The 11913-nt window shown below is 34.1% G+C and overlaps 2 protein-coding genes across 2 annotated transcripts in view; one reads left to right on the plus strand and one right to left on the minus strand.

Annotated features, from left to right (window-relative positions):
* The window catches only part of LOC118747219 (acetyl-CoA acetyltransferase-like), a 16714-nt gene that overhangs the window by 567 nt on the left and 4234 nt on the right, over nucleotides 1-11913 (plus strand). The gene's annotated exons all lie outside the window — the stretch shown is intronic.
* On the minus strand, nucleotides 3698-8747 carry LOC118746835 (transmembrane 9 superfamily member 3). The gene is made up of 8 exons (XM_036480775.1): nucleotides 8326-8747; nucleotides 8076-8271; nucleotides 7660-8021; nucleotides 7467-7598; nucleotides 7225-7391; nucleotides 6639-7073; nucleotides 4765-4995; nucleotides 3698-4688 (listed from the first exon to the last, which is right to left on the minus strand). The coding sequence occupies exons 1-8, from the start codon at nucleotides 8413-8415 to the stop codon at nucleotides 4544-4546; spliced, it is 1758 nt and encodes a 585-aa protein (XP_036336668.1). The 5' UTR covers nucleotides 8416-8747; the 3' UTR covers nucleotides 3698-4543.

Consider the following 11913-nt stretch of genomic DNA (forward strand, 5'->3'; position numbering starts at 1 on the left):
ATGGGATGATATTAAAGAACGACGGCAAGGGTTATGGTATATCTCAATTAATATTTTTATCACAGCATTTGTTAACATGATCGAAATGATAACTTGGCTTACCTTAAAATTTTCGCTGTATGCTAATTCATTTGGCGTGCTGTTGACAGCCACACTTTCTTCCATTTTAGTTAAAATCTTATTTAAATGTCCAGTTTGTCCTAATTTTTGTCTTTTAAAAGCTTTTGTTTGTATATTTAATATATTTGCCAGCGCGATCACCCAATTTCCCGCTTGAACACGATCAACAAAGACAATAACTTATCGATAGAAATATAAAGTCGATTTCTTTAATATAATATGCCTCTACAGTTGCCCAGCACTTAAAGGGCCGTTTACATTCGACTTTCCTCGCTTGGCTTGATAGATGGAACTTTAACAAAGCGTGAGGCGTCGAAGGTGTGCTACAATAAACGCTTTGACAGTTTCTGCGTTCTTCTTTTTTCTCCATATTTGACCTGTGTTAAATAGATAACAATATGATAATACTCAAAAATACTAGCAATAACAATTCATATTAAACGTATTTTTGTCTTTAAATATAAAGTCCAGCGCACGAGAAAATATACATGTAAACAGCTGACGGTCAAAGCGCGCAAAAGTTGAGAGTTGCTCATGATTTTGCTTCGTTTCTATTTAGCAAGACTCGTATCAAATCATGCATTCCACTTATCTGTCAAAGCGGATCAAAATTCTTATGTAAACGGCTCTTAAGAAAGGTATTAGCATGGATAACTAGATATGAAACTCTCTCATTTTTTCTGAGAGCGCTCCCAGGAACTCGTTTTCGTACTTGGCAGCACTGCCAATCCCTGGGCAGATAAACAGCTGACACGCGAAGTGGCGAGCTACCACTAAATGTGTGGAAAATGCATCACATTGAATTCAGTGGATTTCTTCTTCCCGCATTTTTGAATATTACTATAAAACAGTATTTGTAACTAAACGCAATTTTCCTGGCAATATAAACAGTGAAATATAAAATAGATATGAAGAATATTGCAACTTTTGTTCGTTGTGTTTAATCAAAAGTTTTTCCATAAATTTCTCTATAAAGGCCCATACATATTTTCGAAGTGGCAAATTCAAGCTGGAAAAATTTTACCAGCAAGAATTTGTAATTAGGAAAAACGTATGATTGTGGCATATGGTTGAATTTTTTGTCGACGATAATTTGAATAAAGAGGTTCATAAAATTTAAAAATTTAAAAGCTTGAGCGATTTTAAAATGCAATCTCAACCAGAGTCGGTATAGGAAACCCGACAGTTACGACGACAAAGAAATTGGAACGTATGTTGAAGAAAGTCAGACTAACAAGAAATATACATTTAGAGGATCTTTTTTCTTGCCCTTCTGAAAGAATTTTCAAAATTATTTACAAATTTCTTATGTTTGAAATGCATCCGTGGACACTAGCGTTCGTGCAGAAATTTGCAAGTTTCTCTACTTGAGTGAAACAATTGTTATTTTCGAAGCTTGCGAATAAAACTTCACACTGAAATTTAAGTCATTCATAATAAACATTTTATGAAAAAAAATCCCCGCTACGGCCTTCTTTAGAAAAAATATATTCGTTTAAAATAAAAAATAAGCGAAATCGGCCCAATTTTATATAACCCTGCCTGTCGTGAAGATTTTATTCCCGATAAGGGTAGTAGCCATTTCCAACAGATTTTGGATCGCTTAGTCAAATATGGAAACATATATTTGAATTTTAAGAATAAGCAAGGTAAATAGCAAAATCGGCTAGAAACGGCTAATTTTTTTTACAAAACGGCTAACAAATCGGCTTCCGGCTAAACCGAAACCGGCTAAATCGCAACCGTCTAAAATGGCAACACTGCAGCTATGCTACACCTTCAATATTTATCGCGTCAGTATATGTAAAATTTTTGTGGCGCACACTTAATATGGCACAAGAAAATACTTTTATTTCGTACAACTTATTTATAGATAATGCATTCTATAATGCTTTTAAAATTTCCAATGTTAATTTCAATATTTTCAATTTAATTTGAAAGGTTTCAAGCGCCGAGAGCGAAAGCAGAACGCATACGTTTTCTATGTTGACATTATGAGAGTACAAGATGTACTGATTAAATGTATGGATCGCGTTTTAAAATACTGCACGTTCCATATTTATTGACAGTATCGCGATGCGCGATCCTGGGCTCGAATCGTCACATACGGTATCGTACTACTCGTCACGTAAAAACACATTTTTCGGATAATGACATACGTGAACGTACTTCTTGTCCCATTCAGGGCTCGAAGGGCAGTATAAGCTGAATGGGACAAAGAGTACGTTCACGTATGTCATAATCCGAAAAGTTTACGTGACGAGTAGTACACTATCGTACGTGACGATTCGAGGCCAGCTTATAATGCACTAAAAACGATATTTCTTGCCCGCACTCGATTAAAAAGGAAACATATTTCACATAATTTTATTTATTTGCAACAGCTGACGAGCGACACACGCGAAAAGTTGAGAGTTGGCCATCTTTTTGCTTTGTGTTGGCGTGAGCGTTGTCGAATTTTGGCTATGTGGACGGCTGCATTTGAATTCATGTATTCATAGTCAGCTGTTAAAGCGACGCCAACGCAACGCCGAAGTTCTATGTGGACGGGCCTTTACTGTACATTAAGCCGTATCACGACATATGAAAGAAAAAAAGTTTAACGTTTGAGTTTTATTTAAACAATTATGTCGAGAAAATTTTGGGTTAAAAAAATTGTTTAGGTACCAGCTAAATCGCGTTTTTGCTACAACTTTCTTATTTTATATCCGATTTTTAGAATCTACGCCGCATAAAAGGTCTCGCTCAGAATTATTGGCCTTCAAAACCGTTTTAATTTACACCACTAATTTTGCAATTGCTATCCCTAGATTTTTATTTTTACATAGGTAAATCTAAAGCTCTCAAAAAACGATGACGACCTTGCTAAAAAGGGTTAGGCTTTATTCAAATATAGTCCTGAGCGGGGCCTTTTCGGTGACATAAAAATTAAAAAAATCGGATAGCAAATAAGAAAGTTATAGCAAAAAAACGCGATTTAGCGGTCGCATAAAAAGAAAATTGCACCCTAAACTTTTTCTCGACATAAGTATTCAAATAAAACTGACACACGTTAACTTTTTTTCGTGATACGCCTTACTGTAATTTTTTTTACCATTTTGATGTTTTATCCGAAATTGAGATGCGAGATATTTAATCAGCCTCATTGCGTAGGTCGTAAATTAGGCTAAATTGTACGACTCGACAACAGTAGCATTGTCTATTGTCGTAATGAAATAAGTAAACGACCAAAATCGTCGAAAACTATACAGTGCTGCCAAGTTTTTCCGTTTTAATACACTAGTCGAGTGGAAATTTTAGGCAATGACGTGCAATTTTCGATACGATTCGACTCTCGAAAAACGACTGGCATTTGACACGACTCTCGCAATGAGGGTGAATATTTGTTGGCCATATATAGTTGCCCTTATTTTTTTTCAGAGGAAACTTTTTTTTTGTCTTACAGTAGCCACCACCCGGTAGACAATGACAAACTTCCAAGAGTACTGCAATGAAAACAACTTCTCCTAAAAAATAATTTCTCGTTTGGAGGCATCAAAGTACTTCCATTGTCCCAACAGTAAAACTTAGACTACAATTTGGAGAAGCACGGCCAAAACACAACACAAATGTGAACGGCAAATAGGTATTAATTTATTTTCCATAGAAATTCTATTAGATCACTTAAAATATATATATGCATACATTTCTTGAAAAAAGAAAAAAATAATTTCAAGTTTACCCTGGGCAAAATGCTCTAGTTTCAAAACGGGTTATTTACGGAAAATAAGTATGTAGTTCGAAAAATATTAAAAAAATTTAACCTAAAGTTTACAAAGGTATAACTGTCTGTAGGTACGGTTTTATTTCAAAATTATTAATATATAATACAAGATTAAATAGTAATTTTTTATAATCGTTTGCGCTTTTCAGAGCTTAGTCTGTGCGTGGTGTATGAAATGTGTTTTGGGTATGACCCCATTTTTAGGGCGTGATATATCAAAACTAAAGAACTGCTGTTTTTTGTATTTAAGACCCAATTTCTACCGTAGATTACGGTCGCTGTTCCATTTATGCTTGGCATACATCACCTAGAATAATTTTAATAACTCTGGCTAGGTCTAACGTTTTTGAAAAAGCTGTAAATAATTGTTACTGCTTTGGGCATTAATTGATACCAAAAAAAAATTATATAAACACATACGTATTTATCTAATAAATTATGTCTGCTGGCTAATCTGAAATTTACAATATACGAATGCCATTTAATTTGTTCCACTTTACCATATACATACTTCATATTGCTTACGTATATTTTAACTAGCGGAGAGATGTCTGCATTGAAAAATTGGTAATAATAAATTATTCAAGCTTGAACTAAAGAAGCGTTAATGTTTAATTAGTCCGATAAAAAATAAATTGAACCAATCTATATATATGAAATCTAGTCTATTTTAACATTAGAGTAAATTTTTCGTACAAATACGCTTGTGCCTAAATAGCCGACGGTACCACATATAATTCCGAGAGCTCCACTAAACAATGCCATATAGCCAAAATAAAAGGCTGTTTGGAACAGGCCATACATTCTGAAAATAAAAATAAGAAACGCATCTGTTGCAAGACAAGTACCTACATATGAATTTAAGTCAATTAAAAACTTACTTTGTTTTAAAGAAGAAATAGTAGAATGAATACGCGTACACGTATATAGCAGTGGATGCGGCAGACATAAAACTTGTCCATTGCCACCGGTAATCCTCTGCGTTTAAAAGGAAGTAAGTGCAGACAATAGTCACACACACCGTTACAATCATTAATATGGTAAACACTAAAAGCATAAAACCATAAACATAGTAGATTTTATAGGCCCAAAATGATGTGAAAATGAAGTACCTGAAAATAAAATAAGGAAAATACATGAGAACATTTGCAAATACATAATTCAGGAAACGTGTAATGTATAAAAATCAGGGACATAGCAGTTATTAGTTCTATCGAAAAAACGTTGCTCCATAACAGTTATTAGATGAGAAATACGTTTACTTTTTGCATTGCCTGATAACTGTAATGCGGGAGAAATATGTTTTCCGTCAAAAATAACAGTTATTTCCCAACGTTTATTTTTGGAGTTGCTTGATAACAGTTATTTCCCAATGCTTACTTTTACGTTGTCTGATAACAGTTATTTTACTCCTCCTCTTTTATTTTCATAATCTTTATCTTCTTCTTCATCTCAGTTTTAGTAAATTCTTATCAGACAACGTAAAAAAATAAAGTTTGGATAATAACTGCTATCAAGCAACGTAAAAAATAAATAAACGTTGGGCAATAACTTTTATCAAACAACGTGGGTTATAACATGATAAAAACATAGCAAGGTAGAACCGTTCTCTCAATTCGTCGGCCATGATTTTTTTTGAAGTTTGCCAACATTTTAAAATCATATAAAAGTGAAAATAAAGAATTGAAATTGTTTGAAATTGTTGTTGCTTGAGATTGAAAATGAAAATGTGTGTGTGAGTTTGTGAGTAAATTTAAAAATTAAATTGTTTGGAAACGTCAAGAATTTTAAAAGTGACTCTCAGCGATTCTACCTTACTATATTTTTATCATGGGTTATAACTCCATCAGTGAAATAAAAAATATTTTTCATCTAATAACTTTTTTCAGTTTTCATTCAATTTCAGAATTCGGGCAAGTTTTCAATTTGTAAATTTGAGATAACAGTTATTTTTGGTACCTGATAAAAATATAAGTATACGCTAATATACACTGCCGGAACAAAGTATTGGCACAGCAAATTTTTCACAATATATGCAACAATTTTCATTCTAATATTTTTCCGCTAATTTCGTATGAAAATATAGTTAATTCTACAACAAAAAACATAAAAATATAATTCCTAGACTTTGTGCAGAACTCGCGAAAATTCAGCAAATTTTCATGAAAATTTTCAACTTTTTAGTCAGATTTTTTAGATTTTTTTGAATATGCACATTTGTAGTCGAATCAATTTTATTACAATGAAGTGCAAGTTTTAAGTATCTAGGAGTTACCGTTGATTTTTGGAAATTTTTTTCACGCAGTCTCTTCCATACAAAATTTTTTTTTCGAAAATACTTTATATGGAAAAAATGCAAAACACCTTCAACAAAAAAAAAACTCAAAAATCAACGCAGTTTTTGACTAACTCCGAGCTTGCATTGTCTTACTAGAATTGAATGGGCTAGAAAACTGCATACTCAAAAAAATTCTAAAAAATCCGATTAAAAAGTTGAGAATTTTGATGAAAATTTGCTGAATTTTCGCGAGTTTTGCACAAAGTTTAGGAATTTTATTTTTATGTTTTTGTTGTTGAATGAACCATATTTTTATTCAAAATTGGCGGAAAAATATTAGAATAAAAATTGTTGCATATATGTATTATGAAAAATTTGCTGTGCCAATACTTTGTTCCGGCAGTGTATATATGATAATAATGCAACCATGCATTACAGGTCGTCAGTTGGATTATTTCACAAAGGGATTATATTTACATTTCTATAAAGATCGATCCAAAGGGTAATACACCCCCAAGGAGGATAATAATCGCCGGTTCCATAAACCACTTTTTCTCTGGTATTGGGCGAGGCACTGCATTAACTCGGCAGGGATGGTCTGGCTGTCCATCTAAATTGCGCCCCACCACAGTGCCTGCCAGTGTTAATGGCAAAACAACGAAAATGCATATACATGTAACCGCAATCATTGTTCCAAAAGGTATAGCGCGCGATGCATGATAGCCAATTGCAATAAAATTGATGAAAAACGCAGTTCCACAAACAAATGCAGGCACCATAAATGCAGAGACAATCATTTGGCGTATCCACATTCTGCCGCCTAGTCGAGCATATAGCGAGCCACCGAAGTAACCGTTGACGGGGGATGTTGCTGCATACACAAATATGGCAGTGGATAGCATTGATCCACGTCTTTAAATGTAGATTACAAGAAAAAATTAAATTTTATTGTGTGATTATAAAATTTGTTTGTAAATAAAACTAATTTTTGAAGACATCTAAAATCGGTAATTAGAATATTTTACATAGGCGTTATTTAAGTTACATAATCACTCATACTCACTCTGTATATAGTTCACCGACGATCGCAAATATAATGACTCCGAGAACTACGGAAATTAATTGACAACCAGCTCCTATCATAGCGGAAAATAACAAAGCATGTGGAGGGGTTCGAAAAACATCTCCATGTACCTGTTTCCAGCCATATTCGTCACCCAAGTCACGTTCCTAAAAATATAAAACCGATATATGGAATATAAAATTTTTCCAGAACTGCATTCGGCAATGTTCAACCAGTATTACCATATCATCAATTTCTTCGTCCTTGCTGTACCGCGCATAGTCTTTGCGTAAAGTACGCATTAGAATCATTGAAACCAATCCAACCAAAAATATGACCATCATAAAACTGTTAAAAATACTAAACCAGTGGATCTGCAATAATTTATTTGTTAAATTAATTAATTATGTTACGTATTCAAAGCATTATACTCACTCTATGTTGGAAAAATTTCGGATCCAAATATTTGTCAAACCGATTTTTAAATTCAACTGTGCTTGGCTTCCAGTTTACTTCATAAGAAAACTTAATTTTGGCTCCTGGTGTTAACAACTCTCTTTTTTCGTTGTGCAAAGTCACATCAACAATTTGCTGACCGTTGTAACCAACTTCAAATTTTTTATGCGTAAAAATAAAATACTTTTCTTCCGTTTCATCCTTTTTGCCAACCTCCCCCCAGATCGGCAGGCCATCTATATACATTTGATACCAATATTGGTTTTTAACAGCATATGTAAAAGCCTTCACTTTATCAATTGTTAGATCGATCATGCAAATTACGGTTGGAGAGACGTCAACTGTATGATTTTTAATAAATTACTGATATTCAAACCACATATTTTTTTGCTAACCTTTAAAGTCTATTTCATAGCCACTAAACTCTAGCTCGACACCTTGGAGTGCTTCACTAAGGGTCTCATGATAATGGGAAATACTTTGTTTGGCACCACTACAAAATGGCAAGGAAAAGTAGGCATATGTCTCCTGCCTGTTATGGTACGGTCCAACTGTATTCATCCACAGCACTACCTCTTCTCGGTCATTGTACTTGAATAAAGTAAATTAACAAAAACCAATCGAGAATGTATTTTCGATTCTTACCTTATGGTTATGCTCATCTGCGAACGCTCGCCAGTCGTTCAACAACAATACTAAACAAAACGCAAGTGCTCGTTTTTGCCACATATCCATTTTATTGCTTTAAAGATTTGAACGATAAAATATATCTCTTATAGATTCAGATTTTTTACATCCACATAACACTGCCTTCGGTCAACTCAAATGAGAATGTTACGAATCCATGTACAATTGTTCTTCAAAAATGCTTCAGATTTCTTGTAATATGCAGTCATATACCGTGAGTATCAAGTTGTTTGTTGTATACTTTTATAAAATAATACAATTAGTTAAAATGTGTTAATTTACAATCCAATCTATGTGCAATCCGGACACAATACACGTATTGAAAATTCAATGCAAATACGATAGCCCGATATTTTTAATTATCGCCCGGTAAGAGATGGAAGTTGCAGGAGCTATCGAACATAGCTGTCACTTGTCTCGTATATCCACAGGCCATATATGTAATACTCCCATGAACGAAAGACACAAGATCACGCGGGACGGAAAGAACGAAAAAAGTTATTTTCTAGCTGCCGAAATCTCGACGCCATCTTTGCTGTAAGAAGTAAACAACGAAGAGAACGGAGAAAACCGCGAAATTGTTGAACGCATGAAAAATCATTTTTATTATGCAAATTCTTCTAAAAATCATGCCGTTGTGTTAAATTATTCTTTATCTTATGTGTACACACGTTGTCACAAGCGAAAATGAAGAAAATTGCAGTAAAAAGCCACCACCAAATTGTAAACAACGAAGAAATGTAAATAAACGGCTAATGTCAAAATCGTTAAACTTTTTTCCTTAATGCGATTCTAACGGGCTAGTCTCCTGCCCGCGTGATCTGTCTTTTTGGTTCATGGTAATACTCCTATATTGGCAGTAAAGAGCGTGTCAGACGTGGCAATATATTTCGATGCAATACATTTCGGAAAGGCTGTCAAATTGAGAAATCAGTTGCATGAGCAGTCACACCTTGCATGGAAAGTGTCTTTCGAAAGAGGTTTTTATTTCCGAACGGCGAATTGCAGGAAAAATTTCTGAAATCGCTTTTTGGCTGTTCACACAGCGAATGAGTTTCTGGCAATCTTTATCGATACTAAAATGCAACCATGGGCGGTGGGGTTGTCGTTTGTTTGCTATTTCTCTTGTAAAAGCGAGAAAATATAGGTTATAATTAACATATTTGCCGTGAAAACCAAAATTTTACGATTAAGTATATTAGCAAAATAATATATTTCAAGCATTTTTGATATTTAATTCAACAATATTTTTTATCATTTTACACAAATTCACGATCAGGGCCACACGGCAACACTCGATTAGTTTGACAGCACTTGCAGAAGAAATGAAAATTGCTAGTGCAGCACGAGCAAGTTGAAATATATTTCCAAAATCGATTTTAGCTCTTGCTGTTGCAGTCCCACCTTGCAACTTTTATTTCTGAAACTGATTTCCGAAAGGTGACAGAAAGATCTTTCTGGCTGTTAACACATCGAAATAAAATTTCTCTTTCTCAATTTGACAGCGAATTGCGTGCGAAAGACGGAAATATTGCCACGTCTGACAGGCTCTTAAGAGCTAGTACCGGCCGAAAACACTACATTACAGATATATCAATAAACAAGTACGAAAGAAAAGGAACGCATACGCTTATAAATAAACAAGTACACAACACATATACAAAAACGGCACTCAAGTACACAATACATTGACAAAAACGATACTAGACTGTCTCGCTTTGATTTCGGAATGCTTACACATTGAGAAGTTAGCTTACTGCCAATATAGAAGTATTACATATATGCCACAGGCACACAACCTGACAATTAAGTAGATTGTGACATTCGTGCTACTGTATCCAATATTTTAAAATGCTCAAATTTTGATATTAATTTCTTGTTTATTCACAAACATTTTGTTCTCATAACCGAAATTTGAACAAGCAAAATATACATATTTTGTTTGGATGTTATTGTTATATTTTGTTGGGCTCGGTTATTTGTACAAAAACCAAAACCATTGCACAAATAACCGAACATTTCCCCTTTTGTTTTTGAAAGAGAAGAGGTCTAATGCTCAATAAGTTGATAATTGTGTTTCTAGTTTTCATACTAATAACACTGGTCTACAAGGGTTTTGCGAATAAGACGGGACCTGGTGTTTCCGAACGGATTTTTCGTGCTGAACACGAATCTGGGGTCCAAAACTTCCCATCACGTCACGTTTTCGAGAAAAAAGGGGTTGAAACCCCTAAAAACAGCGTTTTTGGCCATTTTTGAAAAATTGTAGAGCTGAACCCTGACGTGCTACAAACTTTGTATATGTCAGAAATTAAAGGCTAAATCGTGCCCTTTCGAATGAGCCCTATGCCGAATTAATCGCATGCACCCTTAGATCAGGGGGTGTATTTGTGTCTAGGAGTACAATTTTTATATCCACCATATTCGACCCGTCATCTTAAATTTTTAAAATCTAACTGCAGATTCGTAATCAGCGACTTTTAATATAGTTAAAACCTTGGCATTATTAATTTTCTATGATCGTTTAAGATTAAATTCTTTCTGTGATCAATTTTTCCTGCACCCCTAAACACAAATACACCCCCTGCTTTAAGGGTGCACGCGATCAATTCGGCATAGGGCTCATTCGAAAGGGCACGGTTTAGCCTTTAATTTCTGATATATGCAAAATTTGTACCACGTCAGGGTTCAGCTCTATAATTTTTCGAAAATGGCCAAAAACGCTGTTTTTAGGGGTTTCAACCCCTATTTTCTCGAAAACGTGACGTGATGGGACATTTTTGACCCCGGATTCGTGTTCAGCACGAAAAATCCGTTCAGAAACACCAGGTCCCGTCTTATTCGCAGAAAAAAAGTTGAAATTTGTAGACCAGTGTAATAAATCATCAATTCCGTTTCACACCCCTTCTAATATTGAACAGTAAAATATATTTATTTTTACCCAGAGAAACAACGATATTGTCCAAACATACTAGAATTGGAAAATACTCACTTCTCTGAAAGTCATGAGGCCTATGAGCCCCAGAGTAAATTCCGTTTTCAAGTTACTTCAAAGACATGGACAAAGACAATATCGAAGTGTGTAATTTCAGTGTCTTAATTATATCAGAAACAATCGTATCCGATATAGAAAACTGTAATAGTCACTGGTTAGCTACATTGTGTAATAATAAGATGACATAATGGCACTAAAAAATTTTAAAATATGTTCACTATAACTTTATTAGTGTAAAAATAAAGATTTTGGCAAGTAGTTATCGAATTTAATGTAAAATTTTAACGTTTTTAAGATCGGATATTAATTATTTTTAAAATTTAAATGTTGATAAAACTATTTTACTTATACTCCCAAATTTAGGATATAAAATCCCCTCCGCCAAAAAACTTAAATTGGGTAACGCCGCTTCGAATTTTTACAATTGAGAAATGGTCAAAAATCTCCTTTTGATCAAAAAGTTGCTTATTGAAACTGCCTTATTTTTTGTATCATGTACCAACCCAAGAACGATAGAATACAAGATTGCGCATTCCCGCAGAATGACATTT

This window comes from Rhagoletis pomonella, unplaced genomic scaffold (genome assembly GCF_013731165.1).
Source record: "Rhagoletis pomonella isolate Grant_MI unplaced genomic scaffold, Rhpom_1.0 Rhpom_scaffold_00011, whole genome shotgun sequence".
Taxonomy (NCBI): domain Eukaryota; kingdom Metazoa; phylum Arthropoda; class Insecta; order Diptera; family Tephritidae; genus Rhagoletis; species Rhagoletis pomonella.

Bases quoted from the DNA above. Each gene is read 5' to 3' on its own strand.
- LOC118746835 (XM_036480775.1), bottom strand. From the start codon at position 8,415: ATGGATATGTGGCAAAAACGAGCACTTGCGTTTTGTTTAGTATTGTTG. The intron at 8,272-8,325 runs GTAAGAATCGAA...ACTTTATTCAAG, and splicing joins CAGATGAGCATAACCATAAG to TACAATGACCGAGAAGAGGT. The intron at 7,392-7,466 runs GTAATACTGGTT...TTATATTTTTAG, and splicing joins ACGAAGAAATTGATGATATG to GAACGTGACTTGGGTGACGA.